Source organism: Bemisia tabaci, chromosome 10 (genome assembly GCF_918797505.1).
Source record: "Bemisia tabaci chromosome 10, PGI_BMITA_v3".
Classification (NCBI taxonomy): Eukaryota; Metazoa; Arthropoda; class Insecta; order Hemiptera; family Aleyrodidae; genus Bemisia; species Bemisia tabaci.
In genome coordinates this window covers 26,491,401-26,510,961 of record NC_092802.1, presented here as the reverse complement: position 1 = coordinate 26,510,961, position 19,561 = coordinate 26,491,401, and the positions used below count along the sequence as shown (strand labels likewise).

The following is a 19,561-nucleotide window of genomic DNA, read 5'->3' as shown; positions in this document are numbered from 1 at the left end:
ATTGCAAACACAGCAGACTTGAATTGACAAAACACAACAACAGATAGAAGTGACAAAACAAAAAATCTGGTGAAGGAGGACGTTTTTGACATCGATTGCATCAATGCAAAAATCGAATTCAAGTCCCGAGGTGAATTTGAAATTAAAAATTAACTGCAATGGGAAATAAATGAACGGATTTTTCCCGCGCATTTCTCGGAAAAATATTGTGAATGCACGGGTACGACCCGGATTCCAGTGGGCCATGAGAAGGAGCCGGTTGAACCCGTGTCGGCGCGGCGTGCTGCCAGCGCGGAACGCGCACCAGCGCCTACAAACCTAACAGGGATACTTCACGCATTGCGCAATGCGTGAAGTATCCCTGTTAGGTTTATAGGCGCTAGTGCGCGTGTCACGCTGGTCGCTCTCGCCGCCCACCGCGGCGCCTCAAGCAAGTATTTCACAACAGAGGTGTTGCACTTTATCATACAAAATTAAAGGCGCTCTAACAATTCTAACATATTAAGAACTAGCAGGAAACCCGTGCTACGCACAGGGAAACCCCTACGATCGGTAATCACAGTGATTAGCGATCAGTTACAAAATTTTGTCTCTGGATTTTTATTTACTTCTTCAAAATTGGCGAGTGGCATTGCTTTGATACAAATGCAGAAATTAGTGGTATTACTTATAGGATTTTTCTTGTAATAGATATTTGCCAAGGATTACATCATTATTTAACGGTCACTGTTTGTTGAAAACCAATAAATATGGTGAAGTTCACGTGCGCCGGTTTTTGCCAAGTGATAACAGCCGATCACTGGTCTGTGAAGCATACTTTCGATACGTTCATATCATCCTCTCTTATTACGCTTCATTAGTAAAATTTTCGTGTCACAATATTTTTAAAAATGATGGATTCCGCTGGTCTCCGGTGAGACCAACGAAGAAGTCGAATATCATTTAAAAAAAATGCACAATCGTCGAATATCATACAATGGTGAATGCGCTTAACCTCTTTCCTTTTAAGCGGTACAGGATCCATATCAACTTGAATAATCTGGTTTTGCCTATTCGCTCGAACTGAAGGCGCATCATGTCCTGTGTTGTCCCAGTGCTCTCGGAACCACACTCAGTTCCGAATTCTCTTTCGGAAACTCGGAAATGATGTGACGCATCAGTTTAAAAAAAGTTTAATGACGGAGGGCGACACGCAAATGGAGTCAGTGCGTGTGCCGACTTTTTATTATCAATTCGTTTTCTTTTTAATCTCTGGTGTTTCTCTCGTAAAAAACGGATGGATACCTCGTGGCGCGGTACCGTCAGCAACTGTGTTTATTTCCCCGCATCGACGACGAAACTGCAAAAAATGCGTATTTCCGTTGCGCAGTGTTTCAAAATCTCCGCTCATACTATATTCTTTTAAAAGCGGACCCAACCAACATTATGGCTTGAAATTTTCACAGAATATTCATCACACAGAGAATAAAAATCACGCATGTTTTTAGGATATTGATGGTGCGGCGTAAGTCGACAAACACATAAATCGGTTTGAGACGTCGCAGACTTCCTGTCATTCTTTATTATTTAAACGGAAAAGTACTCAACTATGCAATTCTTCAAAACTGCCGTGATTTTTCCTCTCCGTGCGAAAAAAATTCTGCAAAAACTTCAAGGAATGATGTCAATATTTTTTTTAAAAAAAATAACATATAGGTGGAGATTTTGAGACACCGCAAACGAGATACGTGATTGCGGACTTACGCCGTCGATGTGACGTTTGGTGGTTTCCCATACTGCCGTGCTAAGGAAGAACGCCGTATGAGCCTACAGAAAATTGCCAAATCACGAATTTCCTGGTAAACTTGTAAATATTTTCTTTCCAATTTTTTAGATAATTTCGTTCGCAATCTCACCTGAAGTTCCTGTAAATTTCAGTAGAAAGTATTCATAAATTTCCTCAAAAATGAACATTTTATCAATGGAAATATGGCAACTCTCGAATGTTTTTACGGCGTTCTTCCTTAGTACGGCAGCATAGGAAATACAGTATGACAGGAAGCCTGCAAAGCCGCAAACCGAGATACGTATTCCTGTAGTCTCACCATCGATATGCCGCTACAACTAAGAATACAGACATACGCAACGGTGTGTCAAAATCATATGTTTAAAGTTATAGGAAGTTTAAAATACCGCCAGAATGAGAGGCGTATGGATCAATCTCTCAGATCTCTAACGTCTGCATTTATCCAACTGTTTAAATACAGGTGAGACCCGTCGAAATATTTACTTACATTCCCACGTTGTGCAATTCAACGTTCTATTCGTATTTACCGTGAAAGTTAGGAAAATTATCACTCTTTACGTCGGCACTGTCCACAGTACCACATTTGGAGTACATTCTGCAATTTGGAACTGTAAATTCTGGCTCTTCTGGAAAAACACTTATGTGCATACACTGAGAAAAAAATAATTTTAAATTTGCCGCCAAGAAGTATTTCTTCCTAAATCAATAATTTTGCTGGTTAATATAAACTACTTATTTGCTTAACCCAAGCATTCTTTTTCTTATATCAAGGAAAAGTCAGCTTTAAGCAAGATTAAAAAAAATTCTTGGCGGCAAATTCAAGAATCATCATGCTTGAACGAAGCTACTTTTTTTCAGTGTATAGGGAAACTAATGGCACATACGTTGTTTTTAAACCGGGTCAGAAATTTTAGTTCCAAATTGCAAAATGCAGTCCATTTTATGTCAATGCGTCGCGTTTCCACAGGGAATTTGAAGACTGATGCCATCCTGGCTATAGCCACTCTGGATAGTGAATATATACCTACATGTGCTAGATGCTTGGCGTTTTTATAGCTTTTGTTAAGGATTCTGACATTCTTAAAACAGAATGAGTTATTGATTTTTGATCTCTCATTAGACGGCTCTAGACAAGATACGAATTTCAGCATCCTGATGTAAGTTATGTCATCAAAATTTCACGCAAAACACGATTTGTTCGATACAAATAACCGAAGGTATAATTTTTAATCAGTATATAAAGTTTTTCGACGCAAAAGCTTAATTTCCCCACTTAAAGAAAAAACAATAAATCAGATATTTGAGTTAAATACCACGTTAAACGTCACCGCGACAGTCTTTCGCAATATGAAAGTACGAAAACCTCAGTAACGGCGCTTCGTTTTAGGTATTTGCACGTTATAGATCGTATTCGATACATCAAACGGGTGAGATTGTATCGATATCGATTGGTTCAAAACATAAACATAGCCTCCAAAGTAAATTCAGAAATCCGAGAGAACGGGTCTTTTTTAACAGATTTTTTATTCTTTTGAGTACCAAATGCCAATGCAAAGTGAAATTGTCAGGAAATTTCTCATTTTCAGCTTTTCCAACTTAAATCCTTACAGTTTGGTTTGAGGTTATGTTGTATTGTTTTGATTCAAACGATACATCGAACCGTTATCGAATACGGTCTATTCAATCGCCTCGGGGCAAGAATAGAGTACCTGTATAGCGAGAGTATGGACAGATCGCTTCATGGAGGGCTTAGGGCCCAAAAGTGCAGCCACCCTTCTAACCAACTTCTAACGCACAAAATTTCACTGCCAGTCTGCAGGTTCCAATTCTAACCAAGATGGCCAAGAATGTACATAAATGAGCGTTCTTCCGCAAAATTGAGTAAATTTATGCAAAAACTGAGTCAAACACGTGCTTAATAAACGACGGTTCGTAACAATAGTATTAGTAAATCGTTCTGGATAATTGAAATTCATAGGTTGGCTGCATTTCTGGGCCCTAACTTTATTCGCAGAAGCATCGGTGAAGGCCTGATGGACTTTCGGAGTTTCACATCTGTCCATACTCTCGCTATACAGGTACTCTAGGCAAGAATACTGCCAAAACCGTTGTAGTGCGCAATTTGATTCAGGTGAACTCTCGATTTTCTTGTGAGCGGGAAATTTAAATTTTCCATAACCAATACTGAGTGAGAACTTCATCATTCTGGTTCGAAGTGGATATTAGTAATTTGCGTTGTGCAATTTGTATTCTACTTGGATTTTGAAGAAGGAACGTATATTAGAATGCTCAAATTGGATTGCATTTTGCAAAAAGGAACCAAAAAAATTCCAATATTTTAGCAATCAAATACTGAAATGATTCAAAAATTTAAACTTACGAAGGTAACTTTATTTTCGTCTTGAATTTATAGCTTATCGGGAGTATAAAAAGGTAAATATTGTTTTGATGATCTTTGGTCCGCGGAATCTGTACATTCATTAATGAATGGATTCATCAGTGCTCTCATTCCATGCCCGTAAAAAGTTCTGGGATTCTTTTTAGATTTTTCAAAAGTTCCGAGCAAGTTTCGGGAAATTTTGGGAATTTCAGAAGTTCCAGGAAAAATTGGGAAAATCTCAAGAGTTCCAAAATTTGGTACTAGTTCCGGAAAATGGGAGCACTGCTGGGATTTATGCTCGGATGATTTGGACTGCATTTTGCAATTTGGAGCTATAAATTCCGACCCGGTTCAAAAACAACGTATGTGCCATTAGTTTCCCTATGCACATAAGTGTTTTTTCAGATGAGCTAGAATTTAGGATTATGTAGCATCGCGTCCAAGATATTGGACTCTATGCTCACCCTTGATATACTTGCCTGCTCATCTCGTCCAAGATCTTGGACTCCATGCTCATCGCTAAACTTCTCATTTCTTTGCTTGAGCATGGAGTCCAATAGCAAGTAGACCTTTCTTAGTTTTAAAGTTCATCATGATAGAAAATCGTATACTTCTCTTATCTAATCTAACTTGAACTAACCTAACCTAACCTAACCTAACCTAACCTAACCTAACCTAAACAGTGCAAATTTTTTTTTACGAAAATACATTTTACGTATTTATTTCACGAAAATTGTCGAAGTAAATTTTTAGACCATATGCTCGTGTGTTGTCAGAGAATACCTGTATCCCACAATTTTGGACGTTATGCTCACATTGATTTTTCTAAAAAATTATCCCTAATTAAAGTGAGCATGGAATCCAAGATCTTGGACGTGATGAGCAACCAAACATTTTATAAGTGATCATGGAGTCCAATATTATGGACGCGATGCTACATTACCGAATTGATTGCTCCGAATTGCAAAATGTAGTCCATTTGGGACAGTTCCGAATCCTCCGGAATCTCTTTCTCACGTAGATACACAGCCAGCATCTATTCGTCATCAGATGACGGAAGTAAATACTCACCCTGCCTATGAATGGTTTCTAGACTCAAGAAAGTTTTCTGGGTTTCTAGTCTCTAGAAGTTCAAGGGTAGCGGTGGAGTAAGAATAGGGGAGCGATAATGCCGTGCCAAGGAAACACCGTAAGAGCCAACGAATGTTGCCAAGTCTTTTCTCAGAAGATATTTACTCTCGAAGAAAGTTAAGAGTGTTTTTCAACAAAAATTTCAGACACTTTAGATCAAATTATGAGCAAAATTCTCTGGAATATTGGAGGAAAAATATACACAACTTTTTCCGAAAATTAAAGATTTGTCCAGCTACATTTGTCAACGTCTGAAAGCTCATACTGTGTTCTTACTCAGCACGACAGAATAGTGTCAGTACAAAGGCGATCCTGAAAGTTGGCAACGAAGAAACTCGTTCGTTTAAATGTCTGTCACATCATCGATATCTATTTGTTTTTGGAACCGATTGTTTTATTTGCACCCAAATCGAGGAAAAACACTAAAAACAGTGATGACACATTGAGAAAATCATCACTGCGCCAATCTTCATACAAAGCTCTTCATTCGGGTAACTTATTTACGAGACAGGGAAATCCAGAAATGTGTATAAAAAATTACCTCGATAGATGAATCATATGTTGATCTCTCGTGCGTGAAAGAGAGAGCACCATGCCTAGTGCACCTGTATAAATGAATTAAACTACAACTAGAGAAGTATCTGTGCTCGCGGGATTGAAAATAACTGTTGTTTCAAATCAACATTTTTAAGGAGAGGTTCACGACTTCAGGCATGTCTCAAATATTTTGGATTCTTTTCCCGATTCTTCTCATGAATGTATGTATACACATTGTAAATTCTAACACAAAAGTAACATTGCAACCACGACTAGGAAAGTGGGCATGACCTAAAATCTACAAAGAAAATTGTTAGAGCAAACGATTCCTTTTTCTCTGTTGAACACTGACAAATACTAATGTTTGTAAAATTATCAAGATCTGCGAGAGAGTTTTCTGCAGAATATTTGACTTTAATTTGCAGAGCTTTTTTCACGCATTTATTTTAATATTTTTTCTTAAAAAAAATCAGTTTTGACATGGTACCGTTTTTCCTACTGAACTATCAGTATAATATCAATTTTGATACAAACATGAAATAGAGCAACACAAGCCACAAGTGCATGCTTCTCATGGACAGTTTTTCATGCATTTTTCGAGATATTGCATCATTATCGCATCGTGATACTTTGTCAGACTACAAAGTCATAGCTTGCATATTCCCTCTTAATATTCAAAATTTTTACAAGATAGGATTTTTCCCTCTTTTTACAGGTGTTCAGTTTTGTATTGTCAGAACTTCCCGATGAAGGTGGGGGAATTCTTGTAAGAAGAAATCCACTTAAGGAGGTACGTAAAAAATTAGTAGTGCACCTAGATCAGTTTCTTAAAATAATTGTAACAAGGAAGCCTATTTACGCGTCATAATCAGACTCGTCCATGATAAGACGTCCTTTTTATGGGTCGGTTGTCCTCGTCCTAGAATTTTGTTTTGAGAGCTGAATTGTGTACAAATCAATGAATAATGATTAGATCTGTAAAAGTTTGTATTATATTACCTATTGGAGACATTACCTTTCGTGAATGATAATATCATCTATCACGTCAGCACATATTCTCAGCATCTCTCATCTTTGCGTAACGGTAGTTTGTAGCACGGTGTTGTATAAAGTTTTTTTCCAAAAGTGCCCCTCAGACGGAGCTACGTCTCCCCCCCCCCCCCCAAAAAAAAAAAAAAAAATCGGAAAGTAAATCGATTTTCCTGAATTTTGGCAACGGTTGTGAACCAAATCTCACGAACATTTGAACTCTCCTGTGCTTTCATGCCCTGAATTCATAACTGACCTAAAACCAATAGAAATCTCAATTTAAAGAGGAGTTTGGGGGTGTTTCGGCTCCTGCAGTCTGGCCGTTTAACCCTGGATCACCCTGTATACTCAAATGCCATTTGCCCGTTCCACGCTGGAACTTTTGGACCATGCACAATACCTCCTTTCATCGAGATGATGAAGTTTAATCAATTTGGAATCTTTGCGTCTTTTTGTATCAATTTGACCGATTCATTATTTTGCACATTGTAGAGACTTATTAAGCGGAGGATCGTACACACAATAAGGTACGACAATCTTAAGCATCCTGATAATAGAGGGCCTGTACCAGTACCACCAAAGGAACCTGGAGCTGCAAACCCTTACACTAGAGGCTGCAGTGCCATAAAGCGATGCAGAAGCTGAGATTTCTTCCCACACCTTGATCATTCCCAAGCGGCGGACATAACGTGTAACTCCTCAAAATTACGTTTGGGATCGATTGAAAATTTTACTCCACATTAGACCGGGTTGTTCGGTACACACTGAAAAAAAAATCTCGGTGTATTTACTAAGAAAAGGGTAAAATTACTAAGAATTCAGGGTTCTATTTGATCCCAGTTTTTTTTTGATAAAACTACCATTTATGGAATTGGTAATTTTACCGAGATATCTCGGTAAAATTATTGACTTTCTCGGTAATTTTACTGGACCCCGGTAAAAACGCCAATGTTTTTTATCGACCGTGGGAGAATTACCGAGATAAAATGGCAAAGTTACTGGGAATTGATTACCGATAAAAGTGGTATTCTTACCTAAAAAAAAAACAGTAAAAATATCGGTTTTTAGGTAAGCTTACCAATCTGTCTTGGTAAAATTACCAATAATTGTTAAAAAAAGTGAGATGGTAAAGGTACCAACGGACCTTGGTGAAAATGCCGAGAATTTTTTTTTTCAGTGCAGGCTCGGAAAATTAAAGGCTAACGTGTCGGGTAGAATTGGAAATTCTCGCTTGTTACTAATAAAAGATCCATATTTTATTACCAATAAAAATAATTGTTACCTTTTCAAATGTAGTTTACTCTGTTTGTTTCCATTTTTTGTCGATCATTATAATCGCTGCACTAAAAAGGGTATTGTTTGTCCGCGTTTCTTCCCCAACCTTAAATTAGAGGGTTGTATTTTTAATAAACAATGAAGACAGCCCCTGTGCATACAGCAAAGACAAGTAATTTCTACCACATTCAACCATAGAGAAAAAAGAAGGTGTTCGCATCTTGAGGATATTTTTTTCACCAATGTAATTGAGAATAATCCATGCTGAGTGTGCAACAGTGGCATGGCGTGAATTGCGATGTATCGATTGTTCTGCCATTTAAACCTATGGTGAAGGATCGATAAACATTAAACAGGGTGTTAGCAGTGAACACCTTCATAATCGATTCTTTACCATAGGTTTAAATGGCATACAAATCGATACATCGCAATTCACGCCACGCCACTGGTGTGCAAACAGATCAAAATCTAGAGCTGAAAAACGGGACTCCGCGAGTTTAAATATTAGAGCCGAACACAGAGCGGAGCGGCACGCGTAAGGGCGCCTACAGACCTAACAGGGATACTTCACGCATTACGCAATGCGTGAAGTATCCATGTTAGGTTTGTAGGCGCCAATGCGCGTGTCGCGCTGGTTACCCTCGCCCGCCCGTTTACCCCGTGACGTAGGTCGGCACAGGTACTCTAGCAAAATCCGGAATTCGAAGCATGATAAATGGACCACAACGTCCAATGTTTTTGCTTAATTCAAGACATGACACAATTTCAAAAACTTTACATAATGCATTTTATCCATTAACTACACCACTACCAAGAAAATCGATGATAAAAATCTCCGTGCCAACCTACGTCATCAAAAAAATCCAAGATGCCTCCAGATATAAACACCTCCTTTTTCTTCTCTATAACATTCAACAGACTCGAGTAGCACAAATTGCCATAAATTGCAATTACATGGTACAATTATTAGTATTTCATTGGAGTGTTGTGTATGTTGCCTATGTACCGATCGAGGGAACTCTCCTTAATTGCAATTGATCGCAATAAAATTGAAATAAGTTAGAATTGTTCATTGCATTGCATATTGTGTATCTCCCTCTTACATGGAACTCATTTTGTTAAATGTTTAAAATTGGCGTTTATCGACCAACTAATGTAATGATGGCGATGAAGAAACATGAGTGCCACGATCCGATCCAAATCCGAAAATTAAGAGATTTTGTGGGAAATCAGAATATTGGAGGTAGGGGGCTTCATTGAGCATTAGGTCTGACATGAATACATCTTCTGAACTTTAAGTATGTCTTCCGCACTTAACTTTTGCCTTTGACCCATCGCTTGAGCCTGGAAAACGAAAATAATTTTAATAAGAGGTGCATATCCGCCTGAGAGTGTAAACTCAAATTTCTCAGCACCGCGATCAAGCGGTTGTAATAAAAAATATCGATATTCAGTTTTCGTCGCTGAACAATGTTTTATGCTCAAGAGTATTTGGTTATTTAAAGCCGTAGTTGGTATTATTACTTATGTTGTAGTCGTTTGAATGGGTCAGTTGCGCTGGTCACAGAATCGTGTTTTGACGCTTGTTTCTTGCAGACGAGCCAATAATAAGATCTGTCCCAACAGCAGCTCTGCTCTACGTTTGATATTAACTGAGATATCGCGCTTTGAAAAATGGAGATGTTGCATGTGTGATGAATTTGCGATTCTACTATTGATTCTTGTGTAAAAGTTCGCGAGAAACACGATAGTGCCACTGGTTTTCCCTGAAATCAACTCCCAAGCTCAAAAAAAAAAAACTCTCAAAGTTGAGGGCGTAATGTAAGCAAGTAATTTTTGGTTCGTTAGGTAGTCAGTGTTGTGGGTTAAAAAATAAAAATTGTTAACTCACATTAACATACACATTCAGTTTTTAGTAGTCGAAGGCCATAGAGTCAATGACCGAAAAGCTTCGACTAATAGATATTTAATTTTTATGTTAATGTGAGACTAACAATTTTTATTTTTTAACCCATAGCACTGGCTGCCTAACAAACAAAAAATGCATAAATTTTTCATAAATTCATCTTGTTCTACGGAACAATTTGATAATACTGTGGTGCCAAAAATATGTTAAATTCTACCTTACACCCTAATGTTCTACAGAATTGTTTACCTTTTGGTCTCGCTTGAGCGGGACGATAGTTTCTTCGCCGTTGGTGGTGAAAGCCACTGGGCTGTAATGCATGATACTTGCGTAATCGTAATCCACACCAAAGTTTTCGGTCGTCCGACTGCAGAAGTTACCTACACTTGCTGAAAAAATATGCAAATATGCCAGGAAGTCAGTTTCAAACCCACTAATTCTGTTGCATTTCAGAAAAGAGAGAAATGTAGGAAGGAAGGGGGGGGGGGAATAAGTAGCTATCATTGGTTATAAATCTGTGAACAATTGTTTGGATATAAATGTGGATAATCGGACGTGTTTCGAAGATGGTCGGATTAACATTTTGCATATATTGACACGTTAGATTCTTGACGAATTTAGTTTGGGTTCCAATACTGCTCAAAAAATTATTTAGATTTAAAGAAAATTTATTTGTATTATTTCGTACATTATCTAGTGCTCTATTGATGCAAAAACTTAATTCCTGCACATCATAGGCGGATCTAGACATTTCGAACGGGAGGGAGGGGGGTCCGGGGTTTTCCCTGAAAATTTTAAAAAATCCAATTTGTAGTTTTAGTCAATTCCGTCATGAATGCAGGGCCGGATTTAGGAGGTGGCCAAATGGGCCGCGGCCCATGGCGGCAAATTTTACAATTTTTCTAGACGTTGGTATAAAAAAAATCGGATTCAGAAAAAAAATTACAAACGAAAAAAGGCGACAAAATCTCTCATTTCCTGAGAGTGTAGTAATTTCTAATTGTGTCGTCTTTCGGAGATACATACAAAAGACGACACCTTTAATTAGTCGAGTTAAGAGAGAAATCAAACACGGAATCTGGCCTGGAACGGCGCGGCGCAGAGAGCAATGATGACGAGGACTTGAGATGAAAAGGAAAAGCCCTCGGCGCGGTGGTCGGCATATAACACATATTAGCGCCTACATAACTGCATAGATACTTCACGCATTGCGTCAAACACAGTGAGGTCAGCAGCAGTCGGCGTGAAACGCGTAGCGCCAACAAGACTGTATGAATACTTCACGCATTGCGCCAAATACAGTGCAGTCTGCGCGGCACGGCGGCGGCGGAAGTTAAGACTATTAAACTATATTTATTTTTGTTCTTTCATAATTTTTGCGTTCATTTCTTATAAATGGAAGGCCTTGTCCAATGTCCATTTCAAGGAAACGTATGCATGAATGTTGTCAAAAATACATGTTTTATCAAGGGGAATTTGGCAACTCTCGAATGTTCATGCGGCGTTCTTCCCTAGCACGACAACATGGGTATGTGTATGCATGAACGGTGTCAAAAATACAACCTAACCTAACCTAACCTAACCTAACAGTATTGAATAACTTTATTTAACTTTAAGAACTTTATTTATTTTCCTCTTATGATCAAATTTACAATTTAATCCTTTTATCGGGCACTTTATTTAATAAGATTGCTAGTTAGTCAATAAGATGTTGCATGTGTGAGGAATTTGCAATTTGACTATTGATTCTTATGTAAAAGTTCGCGAAAAACACGATGGTGCCACTGGTTTTCTCTGAAATTAACTCCCAAGCGTGAAAAAAGCTCTCAAGTTAAGGCCAAAATGGAGGGGACATCCCACCCTATCCTGAGAGTCCACCTCTACATCAAAACGAACTCTCCATGCAATGATAGGGAGCAAATACGTTAGCAGGGTTGCCGTGTTTTCAGTTTTGGAGTCCCCAAATAAAGTGGCAGCCCTGTCAGTGTATTTGCTCCCTATCTTTGCATGGAGCGTTCGTTTTGATATAGAGGTGGACTCTCAGGATAGCGTGGGATACCCCCTCCATCTTGGCCTCAACTTGAGAGCTTTTTTTGAGCTTGGGAGTTGATTTCAGAGAAAACCAGTGGCACCATCGTGTTTCTCGCGAACTTTTACGTACGAATCAACAGTCAAATCGCAAATTCCTTACACATGCAACATCTCCATTCTAAAATTGCAATTTAGTTCATAATAATACACTATTAATAATAAAATATGAAAGTTTGAGCTTTTTCAACTAATCAGAAAGATATTGGTGTTTTATATCTTCCATATCAAGGGAAATTTGGCAACTCTCGAATGTTCATACGGCGTTCTTCCTCAGCGGACTGATTATTGAAACTGATAGACAAAGCTATAGACAAAGATGGCATAGGGAGTATGCAGCAATCCTATATGTTGACACAGGTGGTTCTTATAGACCAAGGGGGAAAATGATGAATTGACTGTCGGGTATCTTGTCGGTTGCCGTTAGTTTTAGTCTATTACTTACCTCCTTTGTCCATGGCAACCACCTACTTCCACCATTAGGATCCCACCAAATCATTTTTGTCTTCATTGTCTATAGCTTCGTCTATCAATTTCAATAATCGGCCCGCAGCACGGCACCGTGGGTTTACGTACCTTTATCAATATTCTTCCAGCGGATGCTGACGTAGCGGTCTCTCTCGATGGCCGAATGCTGATGGTAGAACCCGAGTGCGTGTAGGAGCTCGTGCTGGATGACGACGGATCCGTGGGCGTAGCACCGGGGGGCTAACATGAGCTTCTGCTTACCGCCCCTCCGACCCACCGCCGATGAGCAGCGACGCGTGTTGTTCGGGCCCTGGATCTCCACCCAGGAATCGTGCGCCTCCGGCTGGTAGGCTTTGAACCGAACGCACGTTACCGCCTCCAGCTCGCTCATCCCTTTCAGCACCATATCTCTTCCTTCCTTTGCTGGGGAAGTAGGTGAACAAATCAAAGAGCTTTAAATAGGGCACATTTTTCAGCCACAAAAGGACGAGGTAGAGGTTAAGTTAGGTTAGGATAGGTTAGGTTAGGTTAGGTTAGGTTGGGTTAGGCTTAGGTTAGGTTACGTTAAGTTGGGTTAGGCTAGGTTACGTTAGGATAGGTTAGGTTGGGTTGGACGTATTTCTATCAAACAGAACTATGTGCAGGTGGGAAAGATTAGAGTCCCTTTATACTGAGAGTCAAGACAACACCCCCCATGGAGTCACAAACGGGAATAAAGATTACAGAAATTGAACGTTTTTCGTAATCTTTGATCGGCTCATTCTCAAATTCCTCGCTCCGTTCCTTTTCTCATTCCGTTTGTTCCTTGTCGAACCCATAATTCCCTGGTCCATTCCAGATTATAATCTTTGGAATCGGCAAAAATGTAATCTTTATTCCCGTTTGTGACACTGTGAAGGCCTAAAATACGGTAACCAATCAGAAATGGATTCACATTGTCTTGACTCTCAGTATAAAGGGACTCTAGGAAAGATGGGGTGTGCTCGTTAGTGCTGTCATTCTTATATGTTAGAATTGTTAGAGCGCCTTTAATTTTGTATGATACTGTGCAACACCTCTGTTGTGAAACACTTGCTTGAGGCGCCGCGGCTGATTAGGGTGGCCCTTATTTTGGACTTTTGAGAAATTCTAAGGTCGGAACCCTGCAATCGGTTCCTTTTTATGTAAAAATAACGGGGGGGGGGGGTTAAAGAAAAAAATTTACCCATGTCGCAATGGCGCCAAAGTTGAGGCCCGCGAAAATACGACTTTCAGCAAATCAGGCTTTTACGATATTTCGCCCTGAACTTAGGGCACGCATTATTGCATGTAGACGAATGCAAATTTGCTTTAGTACACATTTTTTAGTGTTCTCTCACGTAAAATTATCAGATTTGGGCTAAAAACTGTGCACGCGCATGTTTCAAATCCTCAAAGTTACTGAAAAACACGATTTTTCGGGCCCTAATCAGGAGTTACGTTTACAGGCAGTGTCTACCGAAACATGATGAATATTCATCATGTTTCGTGATGTCTGTCATTCTTAATATGTTAGAATTGTTAGAGCGCCTTTAATTTTGTATAATACTGTGCAACCTCTGTTGTGAAATACTTGCTTGAGGAGCCGCGGCGCGGCGGGCGACGACTACGAGAGCGACCAGCGAGACACACGCATTGGCGCCTACAAACCTAACAGGGATACTTCACGCATTGCGCAATGCGTGAAGTATCCCTGTTAGGTTTGCAGGCGCTAGTGCGCGTTCCGCGTTGGCAGCACGCCGACACGGGTTCGACCGGCTTCCTCTCATGGCCCACTGGAATCCGGGTCGGATCCGAGCATTCACAATATTTTCCCGAGAAATGCGCGAGAAAAATCCGTTCATTAATTTTCCTTCGCAATTAATTTTTTATTTCGGACCTTTTTAAATTAGGAAGAGGCCAATGTTGGATGTAAGAGGTTGGGTTAGCGTGGGTATTTTCAGTATTTTTCTGACCAGACCTCGACCATGCCCTCTCCCTAATTTAATAAAGATTATTTGGAAAAGAAAAGGACGAATTTTTCTCAAGCATTCCTTGTGAGGAACCCATGATTATTAAAAAAGATATCATCCTTAATCTTCTTCGATTGGACGAAAGATGGGGTGTGCTTGTTAGTGCTCGGGCAATAAGAATGAATGGGAAATATGAAGCGGCGGTGACGTTAGCGGCAACGACGAGAGAAACGACGATAGGGCGGTCTATAACTCATGAGCCTTGTCCACGAGGCTCTAGATACATGCCCAAGGCTCATGGGTGCCGAACTTAGTTGGCTCACAGTTCCGTTTGCTGAATTGGAGAGGTGGGATTTCACGTTATATCAAACGGAACTGTATGCACAGTGCATGAGCCGTGGACATGTATCTAGAGCCTTGTGGACAGGGCTCATGAGTTAAAGACCGCCTTCCCGATTGTCGTTTCTCTCGTCGTTGCCGCTGACGTCACTGGCTCTTTATATTTCCTATTCATTCTTATGGCCCGAGCACTGACGAGCACACCCCATCTTTTCCTCTGCACATAGTTCTGTTTGATAGAAATACATACATACGTACATACATGAGTCGCTTTTGAAGCGCTCTCTGGCGCTTTCCTACGCCTAATCGCCACAAAACTCGGTCTTCCCATAGGTCAACAGCATAGAGAAAAAAGGAGGTGTTTGTATTTCGGGCATCTTGGAATTTTTCATAGAGTATCTATAGCTTTGATGACGTCATTGGGTACAGCGACGTTTTTATCCTGTCGATTTTCTTGGAAATGGTGTAATTTAAGGGAAAAAGTCATTCTTTAAAAAGTGCTTGAAATTATATAAAGAGTTGATTTAAGTAAAAAAAATCGGACATTATGGTCCGTTTTTACAGCGTCAACATAACCCTCAACGAGCGTCTTGTTTACATTGATGACGTAGGTGGGTACAAATCCTCAAGATGCAAACACCTCCTTTTTTTTCTCTATGGGTCAACAGGGAGTTGACTTGACACTTCCTCATCTCATTTAACACCCCCTGTTACCACCCTCTCACTGGGTCACTGATAGAAATACATCCATTTAAATGGAGGAAAAACAGGGTTACCAACTTGAAAGAATCACCACTGGTTGCATACTCACGGAAATCTGGATGAAATGCGTAGGGGACGATGGCTTTCGGCCACCGCTTCGAAGTATTGTTGACTGCATTACGAGTAAGATCTTTTGGATCTACCATAATGTCACCCTCGAAAAGTCCACTCATCTCCCAAATATTCCCCGCGCTCTCAGGCGTCCATTGATCAATTCTTGATTCTGGAAATGAAGTATCGATGGTGAAACTAAAAAAGCGCGTAACTCAGAAAACAATTCTTCAGTGGAGTGAAAAACTGCCCACTTTCCTCATAATGGACCCTCTAGACAAGATACGAATTCAAGCAATCTGATACATGTTTCTTCACCAGAATTTCACGTAAAACACGGTTCGTGCAACGAAAATTACTGAAACTAACTCTTAACGAAGATATCAACGTTTTTATTTCACATTATGGTCACGAGGAATTTGAACTGCCCGCTGACAAGAAACTCAAAGCTCTACGTGAGTCAAATCGCGCACTACAACAGTTTCAGCAAGCCTCTCAATCGAGCACTGTTCATTTTCCACCATGTGCTGTTCAAATTGTAAGCAATTTGCTATAGCTGAGCCAAAGCGTCAAGATTGTGGTTGCCAGATTTTTAAATCGCAGAGACTGTCATGATAACGTTTAGCGCGCGATGTGAATCACGCAGAGCATTGAGTTTTCATGAGCGGGTCAGCGGTTGGTTTGAATTCACGCATCAAGAACCATTCAATATCCTCGTAAGGAGTTGATTTCGGTAATTTTCGTTGTGCGTATCGTGTTTTACGTAAAATTTTAGTTAAAAAACATGTATCAGAATGCTAAAATTCGTACCTTGTCTAGTGGTCCATTCTTCAGTGCAGTGAAAAACTGTCCGTTTCCCTCATAATTTGTCGTTCCTTTTACGACAGAGCGTAACTGCATTTCAATGTTGCCAAACATTTCTTCGCAAATTTAATTTTTACCAGGAAAATCTTTGGCATTTCTGACTGAAAATTCCACCGATTCATCCTCTGATTTCATGCGAAAATAAGAACATTCTCAGACAAAAATTGCAAAGGTGCGTTCTCTTAAAACATCGAATTGTTTGAGTCAATTTTGCAACCTTGGAATGAAGTTACGGTCCTTCGCCCGAGAAAAGACGATATACCGTCGAATTGGCAGTAGAAGGGAAGTAAACCTTGGGGATCGCGAGGGTAATATGTATTGGTGGACTTCATAGGCAGTTTTGCAAGGTGTACGCAAAATACCATAATTTCCCTTTGTGGCTTTAGAAACTAAATTAAGCCTGGGAATTCGCAGTGTCACCATCAGATGATGTTTCTTATGAAATTGTACATGAGGGAAAAACACTTAAATTGCAAATCTTTCTAGTACACTGCCGTGCTAAGGAAGAACGCCGTACGAACATTCGAGAGTCGCCAACTATCTCCGAATAAAACATATATTTTTCCGGAAAGTTATGCATGTTTTTATTTAAAATTTTCCGATATTTTAGATTAAATTAGGGGCAAAACTTTCTGCAAAGTTGGAAGAAAATTATTCAGAATTTTCCCAATGAATTCGTTGGTTATTAAAGGAAATATGGCACCGCCTAGGGGCTCATACGGCGTTTTTCCTCAGCACGGTTCATTATTCACACGGAGATGTTGAATCCTCAGAAGTAAAAGTAAAGTAAAAGAAGTAAAAGGAGTTAGTAGGGTACCTCCTCTTGTCTCTGTAGATGATAATCGTCAATGATTGACAACAATCCTTTCATCCTCAGACCAAATTTTTTTTCATCATGGGAGTTCCCACGAAACGAAGTGTCCATTCTTTCTCTGTAGATTAGAGATACTCCACCACAAGCAAGTTTTAAACTTCAAGGCGAAATGCGTCTAACTAGTGCATTCCTGCCCGACTACTTAAGCTTCGAAAAAAGCGAACAAAAATAACTGCTGTTAACTTTAAACCAAGAAAGTAACGTTTTTATTAAGAATCCTTACAAAAAATTGAATATCTCGCTCTTGAGAAAGACACAAGTCCACTCGTCTTGTGTAAAAGTTGATTTTCAAACCTTCAGTTGAGTATTAAGATTATGAAGGAAAAGTGTTTTACCTCGGACAGTTAACATTTGTCCCGCGACGTCTGCGCGTGTGAACCTTTTACAGGGATCCGATTCAGATTCATTGGAGGTTGAGGTTCGTGGTGGCAGAATAGGCTTCGAAGCGTTGAGCAACATGGCCGCAAGGGATATGAGCCACGAACCCATCGTCTTTTTCTGCAATTTACGAAGAATTAGTAGAAAATCTTTTGCTGATCAAACTTCAAATGGGCCACTAGCAGTGGCGTGGCGTGACTATATCTGGTAGGCGTTCGGTAGGAGTGTTAACTTTAGGGGGGAGGGGGGGGGGTCAGAAAGGTTCAATCCCCTTCCTTAAAGGGGGGTTCGGGGGGCCTCCCCGGAAACTTTTTAAAAAATGAAGCCGCAAGAACACGATTTTAACCCTTTCTGGTGAAATTGTGCCGGTAAATTGTCATTGAAATGTTCTTTTTACCGATCGTTTTCCTGTAATTTATTTTGTTAAATGATGAAGTATTTTCGCAACACGCACCTGCAGAGAGAGGTGGGAGAGGGAGACTGTGAAACTGGGAGATGCGGCCCGCAGGCGCAGGGGGGGAAGCGGAGGGCGAATCGCGGCTGGCACCGCAATCACACGCTGAATGTGGGAGCTGAATGTGGCTTGAATGTGGAAGTCATCGGCCCGATGCCTGAATTTTGCGCGTCACGCGCAAAATTCAGCGACGATTCTCAGCAACCATCGGACCAATTTTGAATTTGTCTGAACTATTCGAGTAGATTTGATACACATCTGGATGAAAATAACTCGAATTTGCTAAATTTCAGCCGTTGGGCGATGACTGTTGACTTCCACATTCAGGTGCTAAATTCAGCGTCTGATTGCGACAATAGAGGAAATTCGGCGGTTCGCAAACCCTTGCGGACCACTGATACAGGAAACAGCTGGACTGATGAGCGGCTCTCTTCTCTCGTTCTTTTGCCCTCCCTTTTCTCTCTGCTGTGTTCCCTCCACGAGCGCGGTCCGCACTCGTCTCCGAACCAAATGCTCACGCTCCGCTCTGCGCCGCGCGCCGGTGCCTCTCATCTCTCGTGTACCCTTTGCCCCTTCATCATTTCACCCAGGTTCTCTCTCCTCACCGTACGCAGATCATCCAGGTTCGGTAGCCGGTGCGGACCACGCGTCACAGGATTTTCTCTCTCCGCCGCGCAACATGCCGCTATCGGAAGCCAAGCGCCCGATACTTATTTGCGATCTACTATTCTGTATTCTGTATTGCTTCCCACATTCTTAGCCATAATTTATTCATTGTTTCAAAGTATTTTAAGGTGTTCTGCGAACACTGCGAACCTATGGACGCCACGCCACTGGCCACTAGACATACTTACATAAGAGTCGCTCTCACAGCGCTCTCCGCCGCTCTGCGACGCCTAATCGCCACAAAACTCGGTCCTCCCACAGGTCATCAGGGAGTTGGCACTCCCGCATCTCATCCATAACCCCCTGTCGCCAACCTTTCACCGGGCATCCCCTTCGTCTCCTCCCAGAGGAACCCAATCAAGCATATTTTTTGGCAGCCTCTCTTCCGTCATCCTATTGACATGACCGCACCAGACCAGCTGTTTGGTCATGACGTCGAACACGATGTCATTTTCCACTTCCATGATATGACGTACTCTCTCATTACGGACCCGATCTCTCATAGAAATTCCTGCCGACCTCCTCCAGAAACCCATCTCCGTTGCTCTTAGCATAGGCGTTGCTAAGAGCTACTAGACAAGGCACGAATTTAATCATTCCGAT

At 40.6% G+C, this 19,561-nt stretch overlaps 1 protein-coding gene across 2 annotated transcripts in view; it reads right to left on the bottom strand.

The window, feature by feature from the left end:
• Positions 1 to 9,172: 9,172 nt before the first annotated feature.
• LOC109044626 (hatching enzyme 1.2) overlaps positions 9,173 to 19,561 on the bottom strand; it is a 23,653-nt gene continuing 13,264 nt past the window's right edge. For both annotated transcript variants that reach the window (XM_072305488.1, XM_019062449.2), the window contains exons 2-6: positions 17,796 to 17,958; positions 15,721 to 15,894; positions 12,709 to 13,023; positions 10,294 to 10,433; positions 9,173 to 9,482 (exon numbers count right to left, since the gene is read on the bottom strand). In XM_072305488.1, coding sequence (XP_072161589.1) covers positions 9,402 to 9,482; positions 10,294 to 10,433; positions 12,709 to 13,023; positions 15,721 to 15,894; positions 17,796 to 17,958 — 873 coding nt within the window. In that variant the 3' untranslated portion in view covers positions 9,173 to 9,401. The remainder of the gene's footprint in view (positions 9,483 to 10,293; positions 10,434 to 12,708; positions 13,024 to 15,720; positions 15,895 to 17,795; positions 17,959 to 19,561) is intronic.